This window comes from Mobula hypostoma, chromosome 16, assembly GCF_963921235.1.
Source record: "Mobula hypostoma chromosome 16, sMobHyp1.1, whole genome shotgun sequence".
In the NCBI taxonomy this organism is placed as follows: Eukaryota; Metazoa; Chordata; class Chondrichthyes; order Myliobatiformes; family Myliobatidae; genus Mobula; species Mobula hypostoma.
The window spans coordinates 21,419,561-21,440,699 of NC_086112.1; the positions used below are offsets into that span (position 1 = coordinate 21,419,561).

Below are 21,139 nucleotides of genomic sequence, written 5' to 3' on the forward strand. Positions count from 1 at the left end.
ATCCTCCCGTCAAACTTCCTTGACACCTAATTAGGTTGCAGGATTGATTTGAATTATCAAGCAACTGGATGCATTTATATCTGATGGCAAAAATGGCATGGGATTATCAAAATCGACTCTGTAAGTAACTGGAGTATACAATGAATGGCTGCTACTGGGGGTTTCTTCCCCTGGTGTACTAATTTATTTTCTTTAAGTAAAAAAATTTAATACTGGTCTGGATAATCACGGCTTCTTTAAGTATCTGCATGAACTAACTGCTTAGTTGAAAAAAAACAGTATTAGCAAAGCTAATGAGAGGAAGAAAACAAATGTATGCAAAATATTAAAAGCTGCCTTAGAGTTAAATATTCAGGTTAAAGATGGTGCAAATAAGGCAAAATGGTCAATTCTGGAATTACACATAAAAACTTAAAAGGCCTGATGTACATAGCTGAATGTATTCCTCTTGATAGTTCTATGTCTAATCTTTGAAATTCACAAAATGCTTCCTTTATTCTTAGGAAAGTCACATCTTACTTGGACTGTATTGAATTGATCAGGAAATTTGTTTTTAAGAATTGTATAGTATGAAAGAAATACTTGTTTTATACAACTACAGCAACTTGTTTGCATACGGAGAATAAATGTAACAAAAATTGATTAAAACTATTTTCAGTTTTTAAAAATTATCAGATTTCTGTCATCTTTGTTATTTTCTTGGAAAGTATTATTTTTCCTCACAGGGAATCACACAATGATACCTCGATACAACTATACTTTTATTCGCTGTTCATCCAATTTCATATTCCAAATAAAGATACACCAATGAAGGTTGGTTTCTGGTTACTTTAACAGTGTATATTCATAGTTATACAACACAGAAATAAACCTAGCTGCTCACCAATAAACCCCACCCCCTACCTCACCAATGCCCAGTTCTAACACATTTACAGACTAGAGGCAATTTACAGTCACCAACTAACCTGCCAAAAACCCCTGTGCTCGTACTGAGAACACCAAAAAGCACTGTGCTGCCTCAGACATGATAACTGTTGCAACTGCAGTACGGAGTTTGTACATTTCTCCCCGTGACCGCGTGGGTTTCCTTCAGATGCTCCAGCTTCCTCTCCCGTCCCAGAGACATACGATTATGATTAGGAAGTCGTGGGTATGCTAGGTTGGTACTGGAAGCATGATAACACCTGCGGGCCGCCCTCAGCACAATTCTTGCTAATTTGATTTGACACAAATGATGCATTTCACTCTACGCTGTCAAAGTACATGTGAGGAACAAAGCTAATCTTTCTATCTTCCTCTCTTTCTAAATTCTGTGAAAATGAACACCTTCCATAACATAATTGCATCACCATACTAGAAATTATCGTAAATTTTAAGCATCCAATAAATATGTACAATAACTTGCTAAAAAGTAGGCAAGGATCTATTTGCTTACATTATTTTAAAAAAGGAAAAATAACCTACATATCTGCCAAGCTTCTAGACCAAGAATATCTATCTTAAGATCCACTTTGAGTACAACAACTATAAACGTCTGCCCTTCTACGTGCATGAATGGGTTCCTCGATTCCGACTTTTTCTTCTGGCAATTTTCTCTTCTCTCTTACAAAGTAAGCCCTGGCTGGACCCCTTAAAGACTAATTACATTCATTCCTTTACTCTGCACAGCATGGTTTTGTTAGATTACCAGATCCACAGCAACAGGACGGCAGGAAAGGCTCATCTTTGGGTACTTCGCACCAACCAGGATGCAGCATCTGGGTGGGTCGGAATGTAACCCCTTCATTAAAGCATTTGCAGATTTGAAAGGGAAGAATTTTTCTCTCTTTTCAGGGACAAGGGTAATTAACCTCTAATAAATTGCTCGTCAGTACCTTCTCTCTGGAGGCAGCAGCCTGTGAAACCCTTACTTGGACCTGGCTTCTCTCGACTTCACACAAAAGGACCACATTGAAGGAGCTGGGTTTCCTCCTGTAACAGTCACTGGATACAGCAAAGCCATTAACTTTAACTAAAGCACCATATAATGAACTGCAAAACCCTATTCTGTTGAATTTTACAACCAGAAACAGAACACATTTATGAGCAGCAGCAGTCCCCTTCCTGGAAGTGCTGAAACAGTCATTCAAACTTGCCCCTGCAAATAAAATGCAGCCCCCCCCCACCCCAACCCATAATAATCAGCATTAATCCTGCTCGCATGCAACATTAAATCTCCAGACCAGCAATGTGCGTTCTCTTGTTTCTTTTGTGCATCAATGTATTCATTTTTTTTTCCCAATTAATACTTCTAAATAGTCTTCTCCAGTAATACAGAAAGTGAAAAGACAAGGATGATAGTAGCAGAAAGGTATTTTTTATAGCGGCTGCTGAAAGGAAATGCATTGAAATAAACAAAGAACCTTAGCGTCCTCGTCTTTAAAGTACAGCCATTAATACATTTATCCTATTTATGCTATGGCCAATAAATATAATTTTTATTTGCAATTTTCCCTTCAGATATACTTGTTCTAATATCTACTAATTTGTGGATTTTATCCATATTGCAAAGAAACATTAAGGGAAATGAATGATTGTACTTTCTGTAAAAGAAGTACGATTGTCATAATTTTTGCATATTTTCACAGAGAACTACGGCAACAAAATGGAATATATGTAGCCATTAGTTAAAGAGATCAAACTGTGCAGCCAGAGTCATCAAGGGCATCCAGGCAAGTGTTGGGATACACTAAAATGTATAAGTGTTCACCTGCCACTTAGTGATATCTCGATTTTCAATATTCAGTACTGATAGCAAATTCCACCACCATTTCTTATCTAAGTTTTGACGAAGAAACTCTATACTGAGATTTGGATCAATTCTTTGCATCATTGCAAAGTCTTCACATTATTGCTTATCTTTAATCTTCCCAGTTTTCTAGGAGAGGAAAGAATAAACTAATGTATTAATCAAGCAACTCCCCGAATTTGGAGTGAAAAGAGTGTGAAAGACTTTTCTACTGTACCAACATTGCTCACAATTAGAGAGACTGAAAATTACAGCAAGCGGCAAATGTTCTATCAGTGTAATGAAATATCATAATACAATTCACTTCAGTATAAACATCTTTAAATAGAGTTCTGCATAGTTTCTTTATTATAGATACTCGAAAAGCCACAAGGTAAAAGGCCAACTCGCAAAGAAAAGATGTACCATATTTCATCACTGCAGGAGTTATTTTCTTTGAAAAACATTGACAGAACCTAGAGTATAACAAATAACTAAAGTAAGTGCAACAAAAGTTGGCGGAATTGAATTTTTTTTTATTATTCCCAATTCATCATATTTAGACCCACAAAGGAGATAACAGAGCCTTCAATCATATCAGGCCGGGTGAGGAAATTCTCCCAATAGCTTAGAATCCAATTTGTAAGCTGGAAACAGGTTTTTGCCTAGCAGTAGAGTAAATGCAGAAAAACATGCCCTGTGACCCAAATCCATTTGTTCATCTCAGCTCAAACTGGGGCATTACCAATGCGCTAGGAAATAAAAGGGAGATACACAAGAATCGAGGGAACTTTGCACAGAACATAGCAAGTGGGATACTGCCAGACACACAAATAGATAAAGGATAACGCAGTAAGAGGAAAAACATGAAGTACACAAATCACGATGAAAAAATCCAAAAGTGCACTCAAGCAGGTTCAAAAAGCTGTAGATGCAGTGAGAACCCTCTCCAAAACAAAAGCACAATTTACTGATTCACAGAAACAGATACATAAAGAGAAGACAACAAAAGAATGAGACAGAGTGTGGAGCTGATGAAATTGATTTATATATAATTTGTGAGCAGCAGGGTAAAGGACAATTATACACGCACTTAAAACCACAGAGAGATGGAAAACACATTAGACAAAATGACAGAGTCGGCCAAAACGTGGCTCATTCAATAGCACCGACCCGAACCACTAATTGTATGTTTAAATTACTGTGTGTTACTTTGAATGAAACAATAAAACAAGCTTTTGACGTGCACTCACTTTTTAAACTGAAGTTTCTCCACAGAAAATTAATACACTTGAGAAGTCATTGAACCAAGTTTAAAATCGAATCTTTTAGTTGCTTGCAATTGTTTTATTTTAATGCAATTATATGCAAATTTCAAGCTATTTTGCAAAATATTTTCGTCTTTGCTACTCAATTATTCAAATAGATTGTTAGTCATTGGCACAAATAGACACCCAAATCTTCGCTAAATAAAACGTTTGGCGAGAAAACCAGAAAGAACAATTGATGACGACAAATGGCAGGATTTCGAAGGATTTGTTTAAAATCATTTGCGGCACGGCAGCTGGAAATGTGCTGAGATGCCTTTGAAATGGGAACCTCTCAATTAGTTCCTCTTGCAGCAAGTTATTAGAACTTTTTTTTCGCTTTGATCCATCAATATTTAATTTTTCCTGAAAGTCCCAAATTTAGGTTGACTTTTGAAACGCAAACTTTCGCTATCTTCTAATCAGTTCGAGAAGAGGTGAGTGAGCATGGGTGGGGCCATCAGAAGATACAGCTGAAAATCGGAACTAAATGTTGCTTTTTATTTTTGCAGAAGTCATTTTTTTATGTACGATCTCGTTAAAAAGTAAAAGCTGATAGGCACTTGTGATGAAACTGGTTGTTTTCAATTGTATCCAGGCAGAGGACACTTATATAAGAACATCTGTAAAATCGTCACGGTTGTAAGAATTGTGATTGCACTGATCGGACAGGTTTTTTTTACTGGAGATGTATCCGAAGCTGGGGATCTCAGACTGACGGCTGAAGCTGTCTCCAAGTTTCACTCAAACTTTAGCGCCTCTCCCGCTCACAATAAGCAGGAGGCGCCGCCTGCACACGTGCATCACTTTCACTTCACATTTAATAACACTCTATCCCTGCACCTTTTTATAAAACAGACACTTTTTTTAAAAACAACCCTTTAAACCCTGCGGGCGGACTATGAAGCCGCCTTTTCCACCCTAGCGCCTTCTTTATTTATATTGTCTCAGTCGGGGGTAGGGAAGGGAAGGCTGCCTGGCGGAGAAGCCGGCGACGGACGGACAGACCTGACTGGCTCGATGATGAGAGTCTCGGCCGCCGCTTTCACGCTGTCCTGGGAAGGCAGCGCAGTGACTTGTTGGAGGTGCTCGAGTTCCAAACTCCTTTGGCGGCCGCTTTACAGCCGGGCAGGGCAGAGAGAGAGAGGGGGGGAAGCGGCGGCGGCGTTCAAACCCCCGCGCCGAGGGCGCGCCTCAGCCGCAACTTTTAAAGGGTGCGGGCGTCTCATTGCCATTCAACACACTAACCCGATCCATGTGCCTGTCACTACAGCGATAAGCACGGTTCACCACCTGAAAATGCTCCACTGTCTGCCTCAGAAATCACAATGAGGGGTCGAATCGGACTATAGTTTAATACTAGGATTTCTAAACCCCCCCCCCCACACACATACCTTTCACAAAATAATGTGTCACCCCTCAGGGTTCACCAGAAAATAACCCAGACCTGTGGAAGCAGTGGTTTCCGCAAATCCCAGCGGAGATTTCTGCATTTAATATCAGAAGAGGCAACAGCGGCGCTGCCTCCCCGCCGCCGCGGCGCGGCCCGTTCCAGCGCGCCTTACCTCGGGTTGCTGCTGTTCCAGTAGACGGCGTACCGATCGGCCACCACTTTGCCGGGCTCCTGCGACCAAACACACATCCAGAGCAGCAGAAAGACGACAAGTATCTCCGTGTTGATCATGGCTGCAGAGGAGATGAGAAGAACCCGCCCTTTAAGTCTGTCTGTATAGACACTCTTCCAAAGTTAAAGCTTCAGACGCTCAGTATCTTCAGATAATTCGAAGTCCGGAATCGGGTTGATAAAGTCCAAAACTGTAGCAAGAAATGGTTAGGAAATACCTGTAACGGTGCAAACCACTTCAAAGCAACAAGAGACCCGCTGCAGGTATTAATTCATTGGAGCCACGATGTGTGTGAGACAGTGGTCTGTGAAATCAAATAAAACAATCACGAATTCCCGGACCCACTGTCAGGAGGGAGTGAGGTTGGCGCAAAGTTCTGCAAAACGAGGTTAGAAGTCCGCAATCTGTATGCAACTGGGGCAGCGATCAGCAAAAACAAAGTCGGTGCAAAGAGAGCCTAAGTAACGGCGTGCGTTGTTGGTGCTGCTGGTGGCGGTGATGTGTGAGAGAGAGAGATCGATGTTTTAAATTATATGTATTCAGTTACTGGGAGTATAACAAGACCGGCTGGAGAATCCCGAGGCGACAGTACCCAGTCAATCAGTCAAAGCATCCTTTTTTGTTTGTCTCGCCTACCCCTCCCCAAAGCCCCCCACCCCCCACTGAAGATATGGTTTTGAAGAGCTGGAAGCAAGTCGCCGTCGCCGCAGCTTTTTGCACTCAGAGTGCGAGCTCTCTGCAAACACGGTGCGGCCAGCAGCAACCGACACAAACAGGAGCTGCCCCTCCTGCGCAGGGTTGGGTGTTTTTTTTTGGTTGGGTTTGGTGTATGCCCCTCCCCTGTCGGGCTGAGAGAAGCGAACAGCCAGGATCCGAGTTGGGCGGAGAGCCGAGCCGAGCCTGCAGGACGAGGGGTGCCGCCGCTTCATTGACAGTCTGGCGGCTCCGACTTGTTTTGGGGGGCCGGCAGGGGAGGCGGATCAGCTGGAGGAGCGGCTTCGGGTGGGCGGGGACTGCGGCCGAGGTGGGTGGGGCGCCTGCTCCTGATTGGCTGGCACTGACCCCGCCCCCCTGACCCTCTCCGCCAATATCTGCACTCGTCCGCGACTCGACAAAGTCACAGCGCTGGCGGCGATGCCGGGGCTGGGCGGCCGGTGTAGGCAGGCGGTTGTCATCTCGTATCTCCTCAGCACCCGGCATTTGCCTTCCGTACCTTTCCAGCCTGGTTTGAACAAACCGGTTCATTGCATCGAAAATAATTATGGCCCCTCTGATCTTCTCCAGGACCATCTGCCTTTGCAAAGATCGCGCCTTGACTTCTGATGAGAAACTCACCTGTTAATAAATAAACTAGGTAAAGAATGTGCCGCTTTTGGCCTTATGTGGACGGCTTTAAAATGTGCTGTGAAAATGTAGGCTCAGGTATACATTCGCTCCAATGGAGAGTTGATGTTATTTGTCCCGCATCATTAGTTATAAATCCTTTCAAAATAAAGCCATAGAGCAGCAGTGAGGCATTCTTTGCAAATCATTTTCACTTGTCACAACAGCTGCCATCATATCACCCAGCTTTGCTCCAACACGCAGTCTATCGAATTTAACGAGGATGAGCGCTTGCCCGTTTTTCGCACGTTGTGCCTGCTCTTTCGTCTCCCCTGTTTATTCGGGGATGTGAATTTGTCTGCTTTACTCAGCCAGCCCTCGTGATTGAATTTACAAATGGGAACCGCCGGTTGGACGGCTCCAACGCTCCCCCTGGCGGCGTCACCACCTACTGCCGACACAACCTTTTCCAGCGAGATGAGTCAATTCATCAACGGAAGTTCCGTTAATACAAATCTGTATATCGAACTATATAAAATCAAATTTCACGACATCAAAGAAAATTAGCTAGAAATATCAACAGCCCTCCCCTGTCTACCTCTATTGTCTTGAAAACTTAGGGTTTTGATGAAATGTCATCTGAAATTTTATTTGGTGCATTGTTTTACCATGGTCTAAAACAATTTTAGATGGAACTAAGATATATGGAGCCAATTTTAATAGAGTCATTGATCTGAAAATGAAACTGGAAGAGCTTGATAGCTTTGATTTCACAAGCTAGGCAAAGTTGGGTACTTAAGAGGAAAAGTTTGATCTAATGCAGAACCGTAAATGGTGGTAATAAATCGCCTGCTGATTTTTATATCTCTCCCTAGAATTGAACTTGCTGGGAAATTAATGTCATTTTCCATATAATTAAAGGAATGTAAAAAAATAAAGCAGATGCTGAAAGAAATGATGGAAGGGGTCAGATGTAAAGTGTGACAGAATATAAACATTGTCAGAGACCATTTCTGCTGAATGTCCTGTTTCCGTGACTTCAGGAGGTTAAGAAACAGATATGTTACTGGAATCGCTGTTGAGGCTGCAGAAGTAATAGCAACAGCAAAGGAGGCTGCGAAGAACAGTGGGAAATCAAAAAAGATGGCAGAGGAATCGGGGGCCAATCAAGTTTACAGTCCATGGATCTTCTTGAATTGGGTGTTTTCCTCCTCTCAGGCAGTCCCTCAGAATTGCAGCTGAGTTGCTTCCACTCAGGTTTTGGAGATTCTGGGATGGTTAAGAAGTCCAATGCGGAAGAGCAGGCTAACACCAAATGGGGCAGGAGGTCTCCAACGGGGCACTTTGTGAGGTGGGCCACTCCTTCTGCCTTCAGTGTTTTCCCAGTGCATGGATCTTAATACCATCCTGAAAGCTCATTCTCCATTTTGAGTAGTCATAGACTGGAGGTTCCCAGGTACAGTGGTAGTGTTTCACATGATTCTCAGATGTAGTTGAGGTCTCCTTAAAGAAATGAAACACCACCACTGATTCCTGGGAACCTCCTGTTTCTTTGAGATGGGCCATGTCATTCGATTCTCTGACACCAGACACTCAACTTCATGTCTTACCCAAGGAAGAGATTCACAGATGTACTCAAGACCTCCTTAAAAATGTTCTCTGTCCACCTGGTAGCCTGTTTCTATAAATCACTCAACACATCCAAAGTGCTGGAGGAACTCAGCAGGTCAGGCAGCATCTATGGAAATGAATAAATAGTTGACCTTTCAGGCTGGTGCCCTTCATCAGCACCAGAATGGAAAGGGGAAGGTGCCAGAATAAGAAGATGGGGGAGTGGAAGGAGAACAAGCTAGAAAGTGATAAGTGAAGCCAGGTGGGTGGGGAAAGAGGATGAAGTAAGAAGATGGAAAAGGCAAAGAGCTGGAGAAAAAGGAATCCGATAGGAGAGTGGACCATTGGAAAAAAGAAAGAAAGGGAGGCATCAAGGAGAGGTGATAGGCAGGTAAGGAGACTAAAATGAGGAGTCGAAGTCATGGGAGGGGAGAGGAAAAAATTACCAGAAGTTGGTGAGATCAGTGTTGATGCCATCAGGTTGGAGGCTATCTAGATGGAATATGAGATGTTGCTCTTCCATCCTGACAGTGGCCTCATCCTGGCAGAAAAGGAGGCCATGGACCAACATGCCGGAATAGGAATGGGGATAGGAATTAAAATGGTTGACACCGGGAAATTCTGCTTTTTGCGGATGGAGTGGAGGTGCTCAACAAAGTGATCTACCAACCTTTGGCGAGGCTCACCAATGTAGAGGAGGTCGTATCAGGAGCCTCAGGTACAGTAGATGATCCCAACAGATTCGCAGGTGAAGTGATGCCTCACCTGGAAGGATTGTTTGGAACTCTGAATAGTTGGAGGCAAGGTTGATTAGCTCAGGATGGGTGCACAAAGTAGCACGAACTCAATGGGTCAGGATGATTGCACCTATGGAATCATCAATGTAGTGAAAGAGAGTTGAGGAGCATTACCGGGGAAGGCTTGGTACATGGACTGTTCTACATAGCCAGCGAAAAGGCAGGTATAGCTGGGGCCCATGTAGTTGCTCATGGCCACACTTTGAATTTGGAGAAAGTCAGAGGAGCCGAAAGAGAAATTGTTGCAGGCGAGGACCAGTTCCACCAGACAGAGGAGTGTGGTGGAGGGGAACTAGTCAATGTCTGTTGTGGAGAGCTATGAATCATTCATCTAGGTTTTAGTATCATTAGTGGTTGTTGCAGTTGTATAAAACAAAAATCGTATGTGATGAGTGTTGAGATAGTTCAAGATATAATTAAATGTTAACTCCTCTATTTTGGTAGGGACATTGTCTAAATTACATTTACCAAGCATTACTGATGATTTCAAGGTATTTTTGTTGACGTGTACTTTGCCTGTTTTTGTATTAGTCTTAATAATTGCTACATTTGTAATGATCTGTGAATTATCTTTATTTTTCACTTCTTTAAAATTAAAATACAAGTCATTATTGGCTGGGTCTCAGCCAGTTATTGACTCTTTATTTCCCTCCATAGATGCTGCCCGATATGCTGAATTCCTCCAGCATTTTGTGTATGTTACTCTGTATTTCCAGCATCTGCAGAATCGCTTCTATTTAATAATTATTGACACTGATCTGAGATGACTGTTTTGAGATAAATTCATGCTGATATAAAATCTGGGTGGCAGCATCAGGGTTTAGCCAGGATTTAGCGAAAGATCTACAATGTCGGTTTTGCAGGACATGGAATGGGTAAAAAGACCAGGCTGCTGAAAGAACTCAATGGGTCAGGTAGCATCTGTGGAGGCAAAGGGATAGTTGACATTTAAGTCAAGTCCCTGCATCAGAATAGGTACTTCTTTATTCCTCCCCAGGTTACAGTAGGGTTTCATTCTTGTGAACTCTTCAAAACCTGGACAGTTCAGAAGCTGGAAATATAGCTATGAATTGAATCCATTGCAGCAGAAGGTACCTGCAGCAGCAGCTAAATCTGCCCTGCTGGTCTCCCAAATGGGCTGTACCAAAGTCGGGCATTATAACCCGGAGAGGACCTGTAAATCATGAAGTTTTATGGCAGTAACTTGAGTCAATGAGCCACATTTCAAACTTCTACTCTCAACTTGCAAATCACGGAGGGAATGAAGTATTCCTCAGCCACCCTAGAAGTTGTCAGCTGGCTATCAAACTGCAATATATGATCTTAATTAAACTTCTCCCTTTTCTCTATCCCCACCCTAAAGGGGAATGTATAGGCATATATTTTTAATCTGAAAATTTATAAATCCTGCTTACTGTTGGTTGGTTGTACTTATTCTTATCAGATACAGTAACCATAAGACCATAAGACGAAGGAGCAGAAGTCAGCCATTCGGCCCATCGTGTCTACTCCGCCATTTTATCATGAGCTGATCCATTCTCCCATTTAGTCCCACTCCTCTGCCTTCTCACCATAACCTTTGATGCCCTGGCTACTGATCAATAACTAGCAAGGTTGCAAAATATGTAAGAATAGTTTCATTGTTAGGAGTTACATCATTGGCATATTATTCCATTTTAACTATTTGGTTGTTCTTATTCCATTTTCTAACAAAGATTCTAATCGGAATTTCTGGAATACTGATAACAGCAAGTATCCATACAGAAATATCTGTTAAAAATGATTTATTTTATTGCACGTAGCATAAATCACATCTAGCAGTCCTATCTATATCAAGTGTTAATACACAAACAATATTCACATTCTCCTACTCTGGTCAAAAATTTCAATTTAAACAGAAGTCTCCAAGATAGATTTAACTCCATTTTCCTATAACTCTGCTACTTGGAATAATTTTAGCCAATAACAATAAATATGAAGCATAGATTCTTTTTGCAACCATCTACTGATTAGTTCTCAATAAATCTAGAATGATTATTTCACTGGCTGGTTGTCTAAAACAAATATCATGATGGATTATGGGCATGGAAGATATCAACAATTGGTGCCTACACTGAAGGCCATTGCAGCCACAGAAACTTGCCCCAGAAAATGAAAACAGTATATTTTCTAATGAGTAGACGATACCGCGCGGTGATGTCAAGGATGTAATCAAATCCCAGAGCGGGATGACAGCTATTAACCTTTGGAGCTTCAGTCTTGTGGTTTGTGATGTCATCTGAACCACTTGATTAGATTACTTCCTTGTAATCACTGTATTTAAAAGGCTCTCTAATTGTAAAGTGAGTCCCAGGGCACGCTTACTATTTGAACTCCTCTATTTTGTTTGACATGTGAGCAGACTTGACATAAATTTGGATATTTTTAAGAAAAATATTTTCATTGTTTGTTTTAAAAGTTCCCAAAGGCAGTGTGTATGCCCAGTAAATATGCAAAAGGTCACACTTATAACAGTACATTAATAGTGAACATATAAAAATTATTGGTTTTGTATTGTTGCTATAGGCAATGAAAATACAGACCAAGTTGGCATGATCAGAACCCAAAGATAAATTGTGATTGTATTTATCGTGTTGACATGCTGTGGCTGTGTGTGTGTGTGTGTGTGTGTGTATGAGCATTGCTAGCAAAGTCAATATTATTGCTCATCCTATTTTCCCATAAGAAGGGAGCAATGAGCCCTTTTTGATCAAAAATGCAGTTATTTTAGTAAAGGTGTTCCCTCTATGCTTTAAGGAATAGGCAATTCCAGGGTCCGACCAACAGCAAAGAAATGGCAATATTTCCAGGTCACAGTGAGGAGGGTAACCTGCAGGTGGTGGTGTTCTCCTGAACCTAGTACCCTAATCGTGATGGCAGAGGTCACAGGCTTAGGAGATGTTCTTTGTGCACACAGCTCATGTTACATTACACATGGCCAAATTAGAAAAGGAAAATGAAGAGAATTGTTACACTCTAATTAGAGAAATAAATAAGACTATCAGAGTTATTGTTTTAAGATGTTTCAATAATCTGTTTCTCCATTGAAGCATAGAGGAATCCTGTAGAGAAATGGGAATTAAATTCCAAAAGTACATACATCATTCCAGAAGCAGTAAATCAGGAGGGTCACAATAGGAGGTGTTGCTAAATCTAGGTATAAATGGTGACATTGATCAAGTAGCTGCTCTAATTGTAGGAAAACACCTTGGCAAAGTTGCTAACAGTGGATTAAGGTTTAGAAGTTAAAATGCAACCAGATGGATGATAGTTAAGTACAAAAAGTGGAACATCCATTAAGATTAGCAGAGGTGTTTTAAAGATAGGAACTAGCTGGGTCATTTGAGGTGAAGAAGGAGCAGGCATACAGAAGTATAGAACACAGAACATTATAGCACAGTACAGCCCTTTCAGCCCACAATGTGTCAGCTGACCTTTCAACCTTCTCTAAGATTAATCTAACCCTTTCCTCCTACATAGCCCTCCATCCTTCTATCATCCATATGCCTAAGAGTTTCTTAAATACCCCTAATGTATCTGTCCTTACCACCACCACTCTCTGCATAGAAAACTTACCTTTGACATCCCTCCTAGACTTTCCTCCAATCGCCTTAAATTTATACCCCCTTGTATTAGCCATTTCCACCCTGGGGGGAAAAAGGCACATTTTAAAACGTTTTAAATGTATGAAACATTTTTATGTTTAAGACATAAAAAATGCTTTAAAAACATAATTATGAAGATACCAGATAAGTGCATTTCAATAAAAATGAAACACGCTGTCATTTTTGAAGTAATATAGATAAATGAAGATGTTAGAAATGAATAGCTTTTGGATGATAAAATATTAATATTGAAAATATAAACATAATTTGAGCAAATTATATTTACTATGGGGAAGGGAAATCTAAGAGGAAATATTAGGAGCTAAATCAAAAGATATCTAAAAGATTTTAAAGTGTTTTGCAAGTGAATTAGTGAACTGAGACTCCTCAGAGTTGAGGATTGTAACTTTGCAAATGAATAAATAAAAAGGCAGAGGTTGTAATTAATAGTAAAGAGAAGGACATAGGAGAGAAAATAATTCTTAAACATTCATCGGTAAATTTTCATTTTCTTAAGCAAATTTAGTAAATGTAGTATTATTTTGAAAGTTTGGAAAGCTATTTAAGAAGTTAGCAAAAGCAGTGGATAGAAAAAACACAGTCGACACACTACATTATCAAGGTCATCCGGAAGAAGATGGCATCAGTGAACCAGACTACCAAGGGTCCCATCCTCAGGACAGGTCTTGAGTCTGTCAACTCCTTTCACTTCTTCTACATCTTTTTATTTCAGATGTGGATCTGCCACTGTTGGAGCCCGTTATCTACATTCCAGAGGTGTTTTTTTGGGTCGATCAGTGATCTGGTACTTTGTTGTCTCTGAGAGGATACCATGAGCAAAACATGCATGCGGCCTGGAGGCCAGGAAGCCCGCAGATGGGGTGCGAGTCCTTGGTCGACTGCATCTCTCACCAGTTAAAGTGCCAGGGAAATCTGAAAACATTGTGGCAAGTGACCGTTCAGCGCCCGCTGCCAGCCTGTCACTCACTGCAGTCGGAGTAAGGTGTCTGTGTGTGGTGAGCTCTCTCTCCTTGCTCACTGCTCCCAAGGGAATGTCCTTGTGCTCAAATGATCTCTCTCTCTGTCTCTCTCCCTTGATGCTGTCGGAGGATGTTGCGAGGTTTAATCGATGCAGTTTGTGGATTGTAGACCCTCATTCACATTTATGATGTGTTCTAGTTTCTGGTGGCTCCTTTTTTTTGTTGCTAGTTTGGGCGATTTTGAATCAGGGCAGCCTGCCGATAATGAATGTTGAGCTGAACTGAAATATGCAGACATCCCACCCTGCAAAAACTCATTTCAGGGAGGTAGCACCATCAAGTTGCGGGCGACTTCCGGGCGAGGTGGGATGTCTGCAATAGAGTAGCTCCTTAGCAGCTAGCCAGCTAGTTTAAATAACGTTAGCTACGCTAATGAACGAATGACACCTGTTAAACTCACCTCAACACGTCTTTTACATGCTTAACCCACCATGGGCAATAGAAAAGTCACTGTTGCAAACAGTGCAGCGAGCAACACTGTCATTACTTTGACCCTTATTAGGCAAGGGTACACTTTAGTGTAGTCTGGGGTGACATATGTTTTATTTTTTTTTGGAACACTCTGCCATGGTGCACTCTCGCTCTCTCTCTCTCGTGGTTGCTCGCACGCTATCACTTGCTTTCTCTCTGGCTCGCTCTCTCTCGCTTGCTTTCGCTCTCGCTTGCTCTCTCGCTCGCTCTCTCTCGGTCTCTAGCTCGCTTGCTTGCTCACGCGCTCTCTCTTGCTTTTCTCTCGCTCGCTCTCAAAAAAATTGATTTCCGTGATATTGTATATAATTTGCGGGCATCAGGGAGCCACTATTAATATGTGGGAGACTCCCGGAACTTCCAGGAGAGGTAGGATGTCTGAATATGCCTTTTGATTTTGTGTTTCATTTCCTGTGTTCTCACTCTTTTTTTGTTGCCATTTGCACGATTTGTTTTTTTCATGCATGGGGGGGGTGGGGTTTGATGTTTTTTTTCTTTGAAGGGTTCCATGGTTCTTTGTTTTGTGTCTGTCTGTGGGAAGACGAATTTCAGGGTTGTATACTGCATACATACTCTGATAATAAATGTACTTTGAATCCTTGAGCCCTTTGAATATATCTAAGGGAAGCCTTTGAAGGTTGCACTTGGAAGATAATTATATAGGACCATGGCGTATCGATCAATGTTTAGTGTAGAGACAGACCCTATTTAAAAAGGTTCAAATGGTTCCATTTTAATATCAGAGAATGTCTACAGTATACAACCTGAAATTCTTACTCTTCACAGACATCCACGAAAAACAGAAGAGAACACCAAAAGAACGAAGGACAGAAAAACATTAGAACCCCAAAGCCCCCTCTCACCCCTCCCCCATGCAAGCAGCTGCAAAGCACCAACCTACCCCCTCCCTCACAGAAAAAAGCATCGGTGCCCACCACCCACCACCCAGCAGGCAACAGCAAAGCCCCCAAAGACAGAGCATGATGTGCAGTCAACAAAAATTTCTGTTTACCTGACAATATGACATGCCACAGGCTCTCTCTCCCTCTCTCTCTCTCTCTCTCTCTCTCTCTCTCTTTCTCTCTCTCTCTCTCTTTCTCTCTCCCCCCCTTCTCTCTCTCTCTCTCTCTCTCTCTCTGACTAACAAGGGACAGAGAAATATCACCCATTTCACAGCAAAAGGGAAGACCAACAAGCAGTCGCTGTTATGATGTTACAATCTACCTGTTATTTCAAGATTCTGCGCCTCAAGAATCAGCAGCAAACCCTCCCCACCATCAAGAGAAAGAGAAAGAGAGCGAATGCTCGGCTACAGAAACCTCTGTCCCCAACATCCGCCATCGCAAAATCCTGACGTTCCTTCCCCCGTGACTGTAGAAAACCTTCTAGATTGTAGAAGGCAGAGTAGGAGAGAAAGCTGCTTCTAATGCAGTTCTTGAAAGTAGGGAGTGAATTCTGTTCTGGAGGCAATTCCTCTCACTGTACAAGTCAGTCATTCAGATGTCTTAGAAGGGAATGTTGATTTGATATGGAGGTAACAGATATAGTTCTGACGAAAGGTCTCCATCCAAAATGTTGACTGTTTATTCCTCTCCATAGATACTGCCTGACCTGATGAGTTTCTCCAGCATTTTATGTGTTGTGTAACGATTCTCTGAAAGACCAAAGGAAATTACATGGTTGAGTAAATCTGCTTAAGGAGTGCAGGGAGACATTTCAGCTAAAGAACAGAAACAACGCTCTAAGCAGAAATAGTTTTGATATTACGGTATGATTACAGATCACAGTCAACCGTGTGTATGATTATGCAGAAAATTAAAGGCTATGTCTCTGATAAGATCGTAACAAATCATATTGATTTATAGGTTTATTTCATATGGTGCGTAGAATATAAAACTCATGAGGTATCAGTGAACTTATGGAGAACACAAATAAGACTTTAATTAGTGAACTATATGACATCTCGAGCTCCCCATATCTCTGCAGTTCTCATATAAGATATGATATGACTTTAGAGAGAGTACGTTGCAGTTTCATTAGGATGGTGTCTGATATGAGGAAGTGCAAAGATAAAGAAGATCTGGATATATTGCATATTCGTTCATTAGAACCAGGAGACTTCTGAACACCCAGCACAAATTATTTATGATAGGGTCAGTAGCATTATAGTGGTGGCATCCGTTAGTCTCGCGAGACCATGGATCGGCGCCTGAAAGGTCTTGCTTCAGTCTGTGTTAGGGCAGCGTCTGTTGTGGCTGTAGAGGCCCACACGGGAGTGACAGTCTCGGCTGCAGCAACTGCACTTGAAGGCGCTGTCGTCCAGTGTTATCTTGGTGCTGTTTTTCCGACGAGTGCGCAAGCCTCAGCAGCAAGCCTCAGCTCTTTTTAGACCTCTGTGTAGTTCCAGCCTCCAGTGAGAGTGATCGCTTGCGATGTCCTCCCACCTCTTGACGTTCATGTTCATTGACTTCATGTCTCTCTTGCAGACATCTTAGAAATGAAGATGGGGCCGCCCTTGTGCTTTCTTGCCGGAGGCCAGCTCCCCATACACCAGGCCTTTCGGGATCCTCCCGTCTGACATGCAATGTACTTTATACTTTATACTTTATTGTCGCCAAACAATTGATACTAGAACATACAATCATCACAGCGATATTTGATTCTGCACTTCCTACTCCCTGGATTACAAATATTAAATATTAAAATGAGTAAAAATTAGTAAATATTAAAAATTTAAATTATAAATCATAAATAGAAAATAGAAACATGGAAAGTAAGGTAGTAAGGCCCAGCCAGCGGAGACAGCTTTGTTGGAGCACAGTGAAGAGGCTGGGTATCTGGGCGTGGGCCAGGACCTCATTGTTGGTGACTCGGTCAGTCCACGTGATGTCCAGGATGCGTCTCAGGCTGCAAAGGTGGAAGGTGGTGTGACGCCGCTCTTGTCTGGAGTAGAGGCTCCAGGTCTCACTGCCGTAAAGCAGTGTGCTGAGGACGCAGGCCCTGTAGACTGCAACCTTGGTTTGCGTCGTCAGCTTTCTGTTCTCCCAATATACTGGTGTATATTTAACTATAAGTTGTGTAAGCACTTTATGTCAACTTTTACATCCACAGATTTGTTATTATTTGCTTATATTATTGTGTTAATATTATTTTACGTGCTGTATGTGATATAAGTACTGTGTTTTGCACATCGCTCTGAGAGAAACATTGTTTCATTTAGCTGTACACACGTGTACAGTTGAATGACAATAAACTTAAACTTCAACAATCTGATGGGAGTGTTACTGGAAGCAGAAGTCTGGACATCACGGGGCAGAGTGAGGTGAGCAGGTGCCTTATAGGTCCAGTGACCCAGGTTCATTTCCTACCTCAGGTGCTGTCTGTGTGGAATTGTGCACATTCTGTGACAGTGTTCGTTTCCTCCAGGTGCTCTGCTTTCCCTTCTCATTCCAAAAACATTCTGTTTCTGTTCTCTTTCTCTCTTTTTCTTCCTTTCTTTCTTTTTTTTTGAAGTTTCTTTCTCTCCCTCTCCCTCTCAGGGATTTAGAACAGAAAATGAGAAAACTTATTCAGACAAATATCAGGTTCCAGTATTCAATCTGTGAAACAGTAGTAATTGAATGCAGGAACTAATTAGAAGAAAGTGCAAGTATTTTGATAGGATGGACAGGTAAAAGTTTGAAAGAGCTTTTTTTGAACTTCTCAGATTAAAGACAGATGTAAGACTATGATCACCCACATCATACTTCACGGCACACAGTGATGATGGTGGTTAAAAAGTGTTTACTGTACTGTTGTGCGGATGCTGGAAATCCAAATTAAAACACACAGGATACTGGAGGAACTCAGCAGGTCAGGCAGCATCTGTGGAAATGAATTAATAGTTGACGGTTCAGGCCAAGACTCTTCTTCAGGACTGGAAAGGAAGTGGGAAGAGGCAGAATAAAAAGGTGAAGGGAGGAGAAGGAGGCCAGCTGGAAGAAATAGGTGAACCCAGGTGGGTGGGAAAGGTAAAGGGCTGGAGAAGAAAGAATCAGATAAGAGAGGAGAGTGGACCGTAGGAGAAAGGGAAGCAGGACTGGACTCAGGGGGAAGTGGTGGGCAGGCAAGTAGAGTGAAAGGCTAGAGTGGGTAATAGAAAAAGAGGCGATGGAGAGGGGAAAAATTATCAGAGGGAAAAATTGATATTCATGCCACCTGGCTGGAGGCTGTCCAGACTGAGATGATGCGAACAATCAAAGTGTTCATGAGTTGGATGTGAACTGCAGTAAGAAGTAGTAATAGGAAGTGCAATCACTCGAGTTGAGTACGATGTTCTCCTAAGGGGTTGTCTATTGGTGGGTCCTCAGGTGGTCGTAGATACCAGTCTGGGATCCACATACACTGCTGCAGGGTGGACAAGAGTAAGTGGTGGCTGCATTTCGTAGTCGGATCTTTTGGTTGTTCCGTCTCTCCTTTCACAGCTGCTGCTTGTTCTCTGCGGCACAGCACAGATCGTTCTCGCATGGCTCCCTCTTGAACAGATTTCCTCCAGGTGTATCTCCTGAGTGCAATCTCTTCCCAGGTTTTTGATATCATGTTGAAGTTCTTCAGACTGATTTTGATATTATCTTCGAAGGGCCATGCTTGCCTTCCTTCAACTGAGAGTAAAGGATCTGTTTGGGAAGATGTGAGTTAGGCATCTGGTTCTGGAGGTGCCTCCACTCTTTCAGTACTCCTCAAATACGGGTACCGTCCTCGAAGTGATGCCTCGGCATCGATCAGAGATTCATCTCTGACTTCCATTTCTGAGCTATTCCAGTCCTGGTCGCAAATCCCTGATTCTTGAGCAGAGTTTAATTTTTGATTTATTTTTGTTTTTCACAGTTTTAGATTGTTCGACTCGGCATCGCAGGCTTCTTCCTCATTGCACCTCTCACGCCGCACGGTGTTGCCAAGCAAAATGATCTTAAACAGCAGCAGGCTGCAGACCGATCGACAGGGCTCACAGCTCAGGAAGGCTTTTCGCACAACAAAGAACAGGATCACGGGAGACTGCGGAGTCAGACGCTCAGCCAGCTCCGTCAAGGGCAGCTCTCCCCACTGAGGAGGACATCTTCAGGAGGCGGTGCCTCAGGAAGGTGTCAGGCATCATTCAGGCCCCTCACCATGCACGATATGCCTTCTCATTACTACCATCAGGGTAAGGAAGGCCCACACTCAACAGTTTAGGAACAGCTTCTTTCCCTCCACTCTCAGATTTCTGAACCATCCATGAACCCAAGAAGGCTACCTTGTTATTCTTTTTTTGCACTATTTACTTATTCTTGTAATTTATAAATTTTAATGTTTTCAACTGTATCGCTGCCACAAACCAACAACTTCCATGCCAAAACGTCAGGCAGCATCTGAGGAGGAGAATAAACAGTCAACTTTACGGGTCCAGTACCTGTTGAAAGGTATTGGTGTGTAATATCAACTGTTTATTCTCCTCCATAGATGCTACCTGACCTTATGGCATTACAGACCAAGACTCTACATCAGGCCTGTAATATCAACTGTTTATTCCTCTCCATAGATGCTGCCTGACCTGCTGAGTTCCTCCAGCATTGTACTCTGAATTTCCAGCATCTACAAAATCACTTAGATCATTGAGAAATGAAAATAGATGAAAGTAAAAGGAGGCCGTTAGAGAGAAACAAATCTCATGCTGGAACCACAAGTTGTCCTGTCAACAGTTGCTGGAAATCTGAAATAAAAGAGAATGCTTGAATTCCTCAGATAACGTGCGCGGAGGCAAAAATAAAAGAGTTAATATTACAAGTGGAATATCAGAACTAATGGAAGTTGAGGTGTTGCTCCTTGACCTTATATAGGGCTTTATTGGAACAGTACAAAAGATAGAAGAGGTCACAATGGGAATGGGATGGAGTTTTATATCGCAGAAGGATGGAAGCTTGGGGTTGCCCTTCCGAACTAATTAAATCAAGGGTTCCCAACCTTCTTAAGCCATGGACCAATATCATTAAGCAAGGGGTCCATGAACCTGAGGTTGGGAACTCCTGAACTGAACTGATTTGCAAATTGGTTGCTCAATCTGTGTTTGTTTTCCATGGTGTAGAGGAGGCCACGTCATGGGTACTGAATGCAATAAGTAAATTGGAAGAAGGGCAATCGGTCACTGGAAGGACAGTCCAGAACAACACATTCATAATTTGGAAAGGAAATAAAAGAGAAAGATGTGTCTGGTAAAGGAACTTCAGTTCTATTTCAGAATTCCAGAATCTGCAGTTCTATGGTTTTCTAATCAGGCAAAATGTTTAAAAACATTTTTTTCTATTTGCTTTCATCAGGTGGACTAAGTTTGCTTCTAGAGGATATCATAAGGCTGAATTTAACTTCACTCCTCTTGCCAACTGGACAAGAACTGGATATAGGGAGGTTGAGTCCAGTCATTTGATGCTGATCACCTTTTTAACAGCCAGCAAGCCCCTCACCACTGTTTGAGCACTATATTGAAATTCAATGATTTCAGTCCGACCTATCCTTTACTGTTGCATGGGCAGAATAGGTTCAGA

At 42.2% G+C, this 21,139-nt stretch overlaps 1 protein-coding gene across 2 annotated transcripts in view; it reads right to left on the reverse strand.

Annotated features, from left to right (window-relative positions):
- LOC134357267 (ephrin-A5-like) overlaps positions 1–7,007 on the reverse strand; it is a 196,901-nt gene extending 189,894 nt beyond the window's left edge. The window contains exon 1 of one of the 2 annotated variants that reach the window (XM_063068622.1): positions 5,640–7,007. In XM_063068622.1, the coding sequence (XP_062924692.1) occupies positions 5,640–5,758 (119 nt within the window). In that variant the 5' untranslated portion in view covers positions 5,759–7,007. The remainder of the gene's footprint in view (positions 1–5,639) is intronic. The other variant, XM_063068621.1, reaches the window with a different exon arrangement.
- Between the last annotated feature and the right edge of the window lie 14,132 nt (positions 7,008–21,139).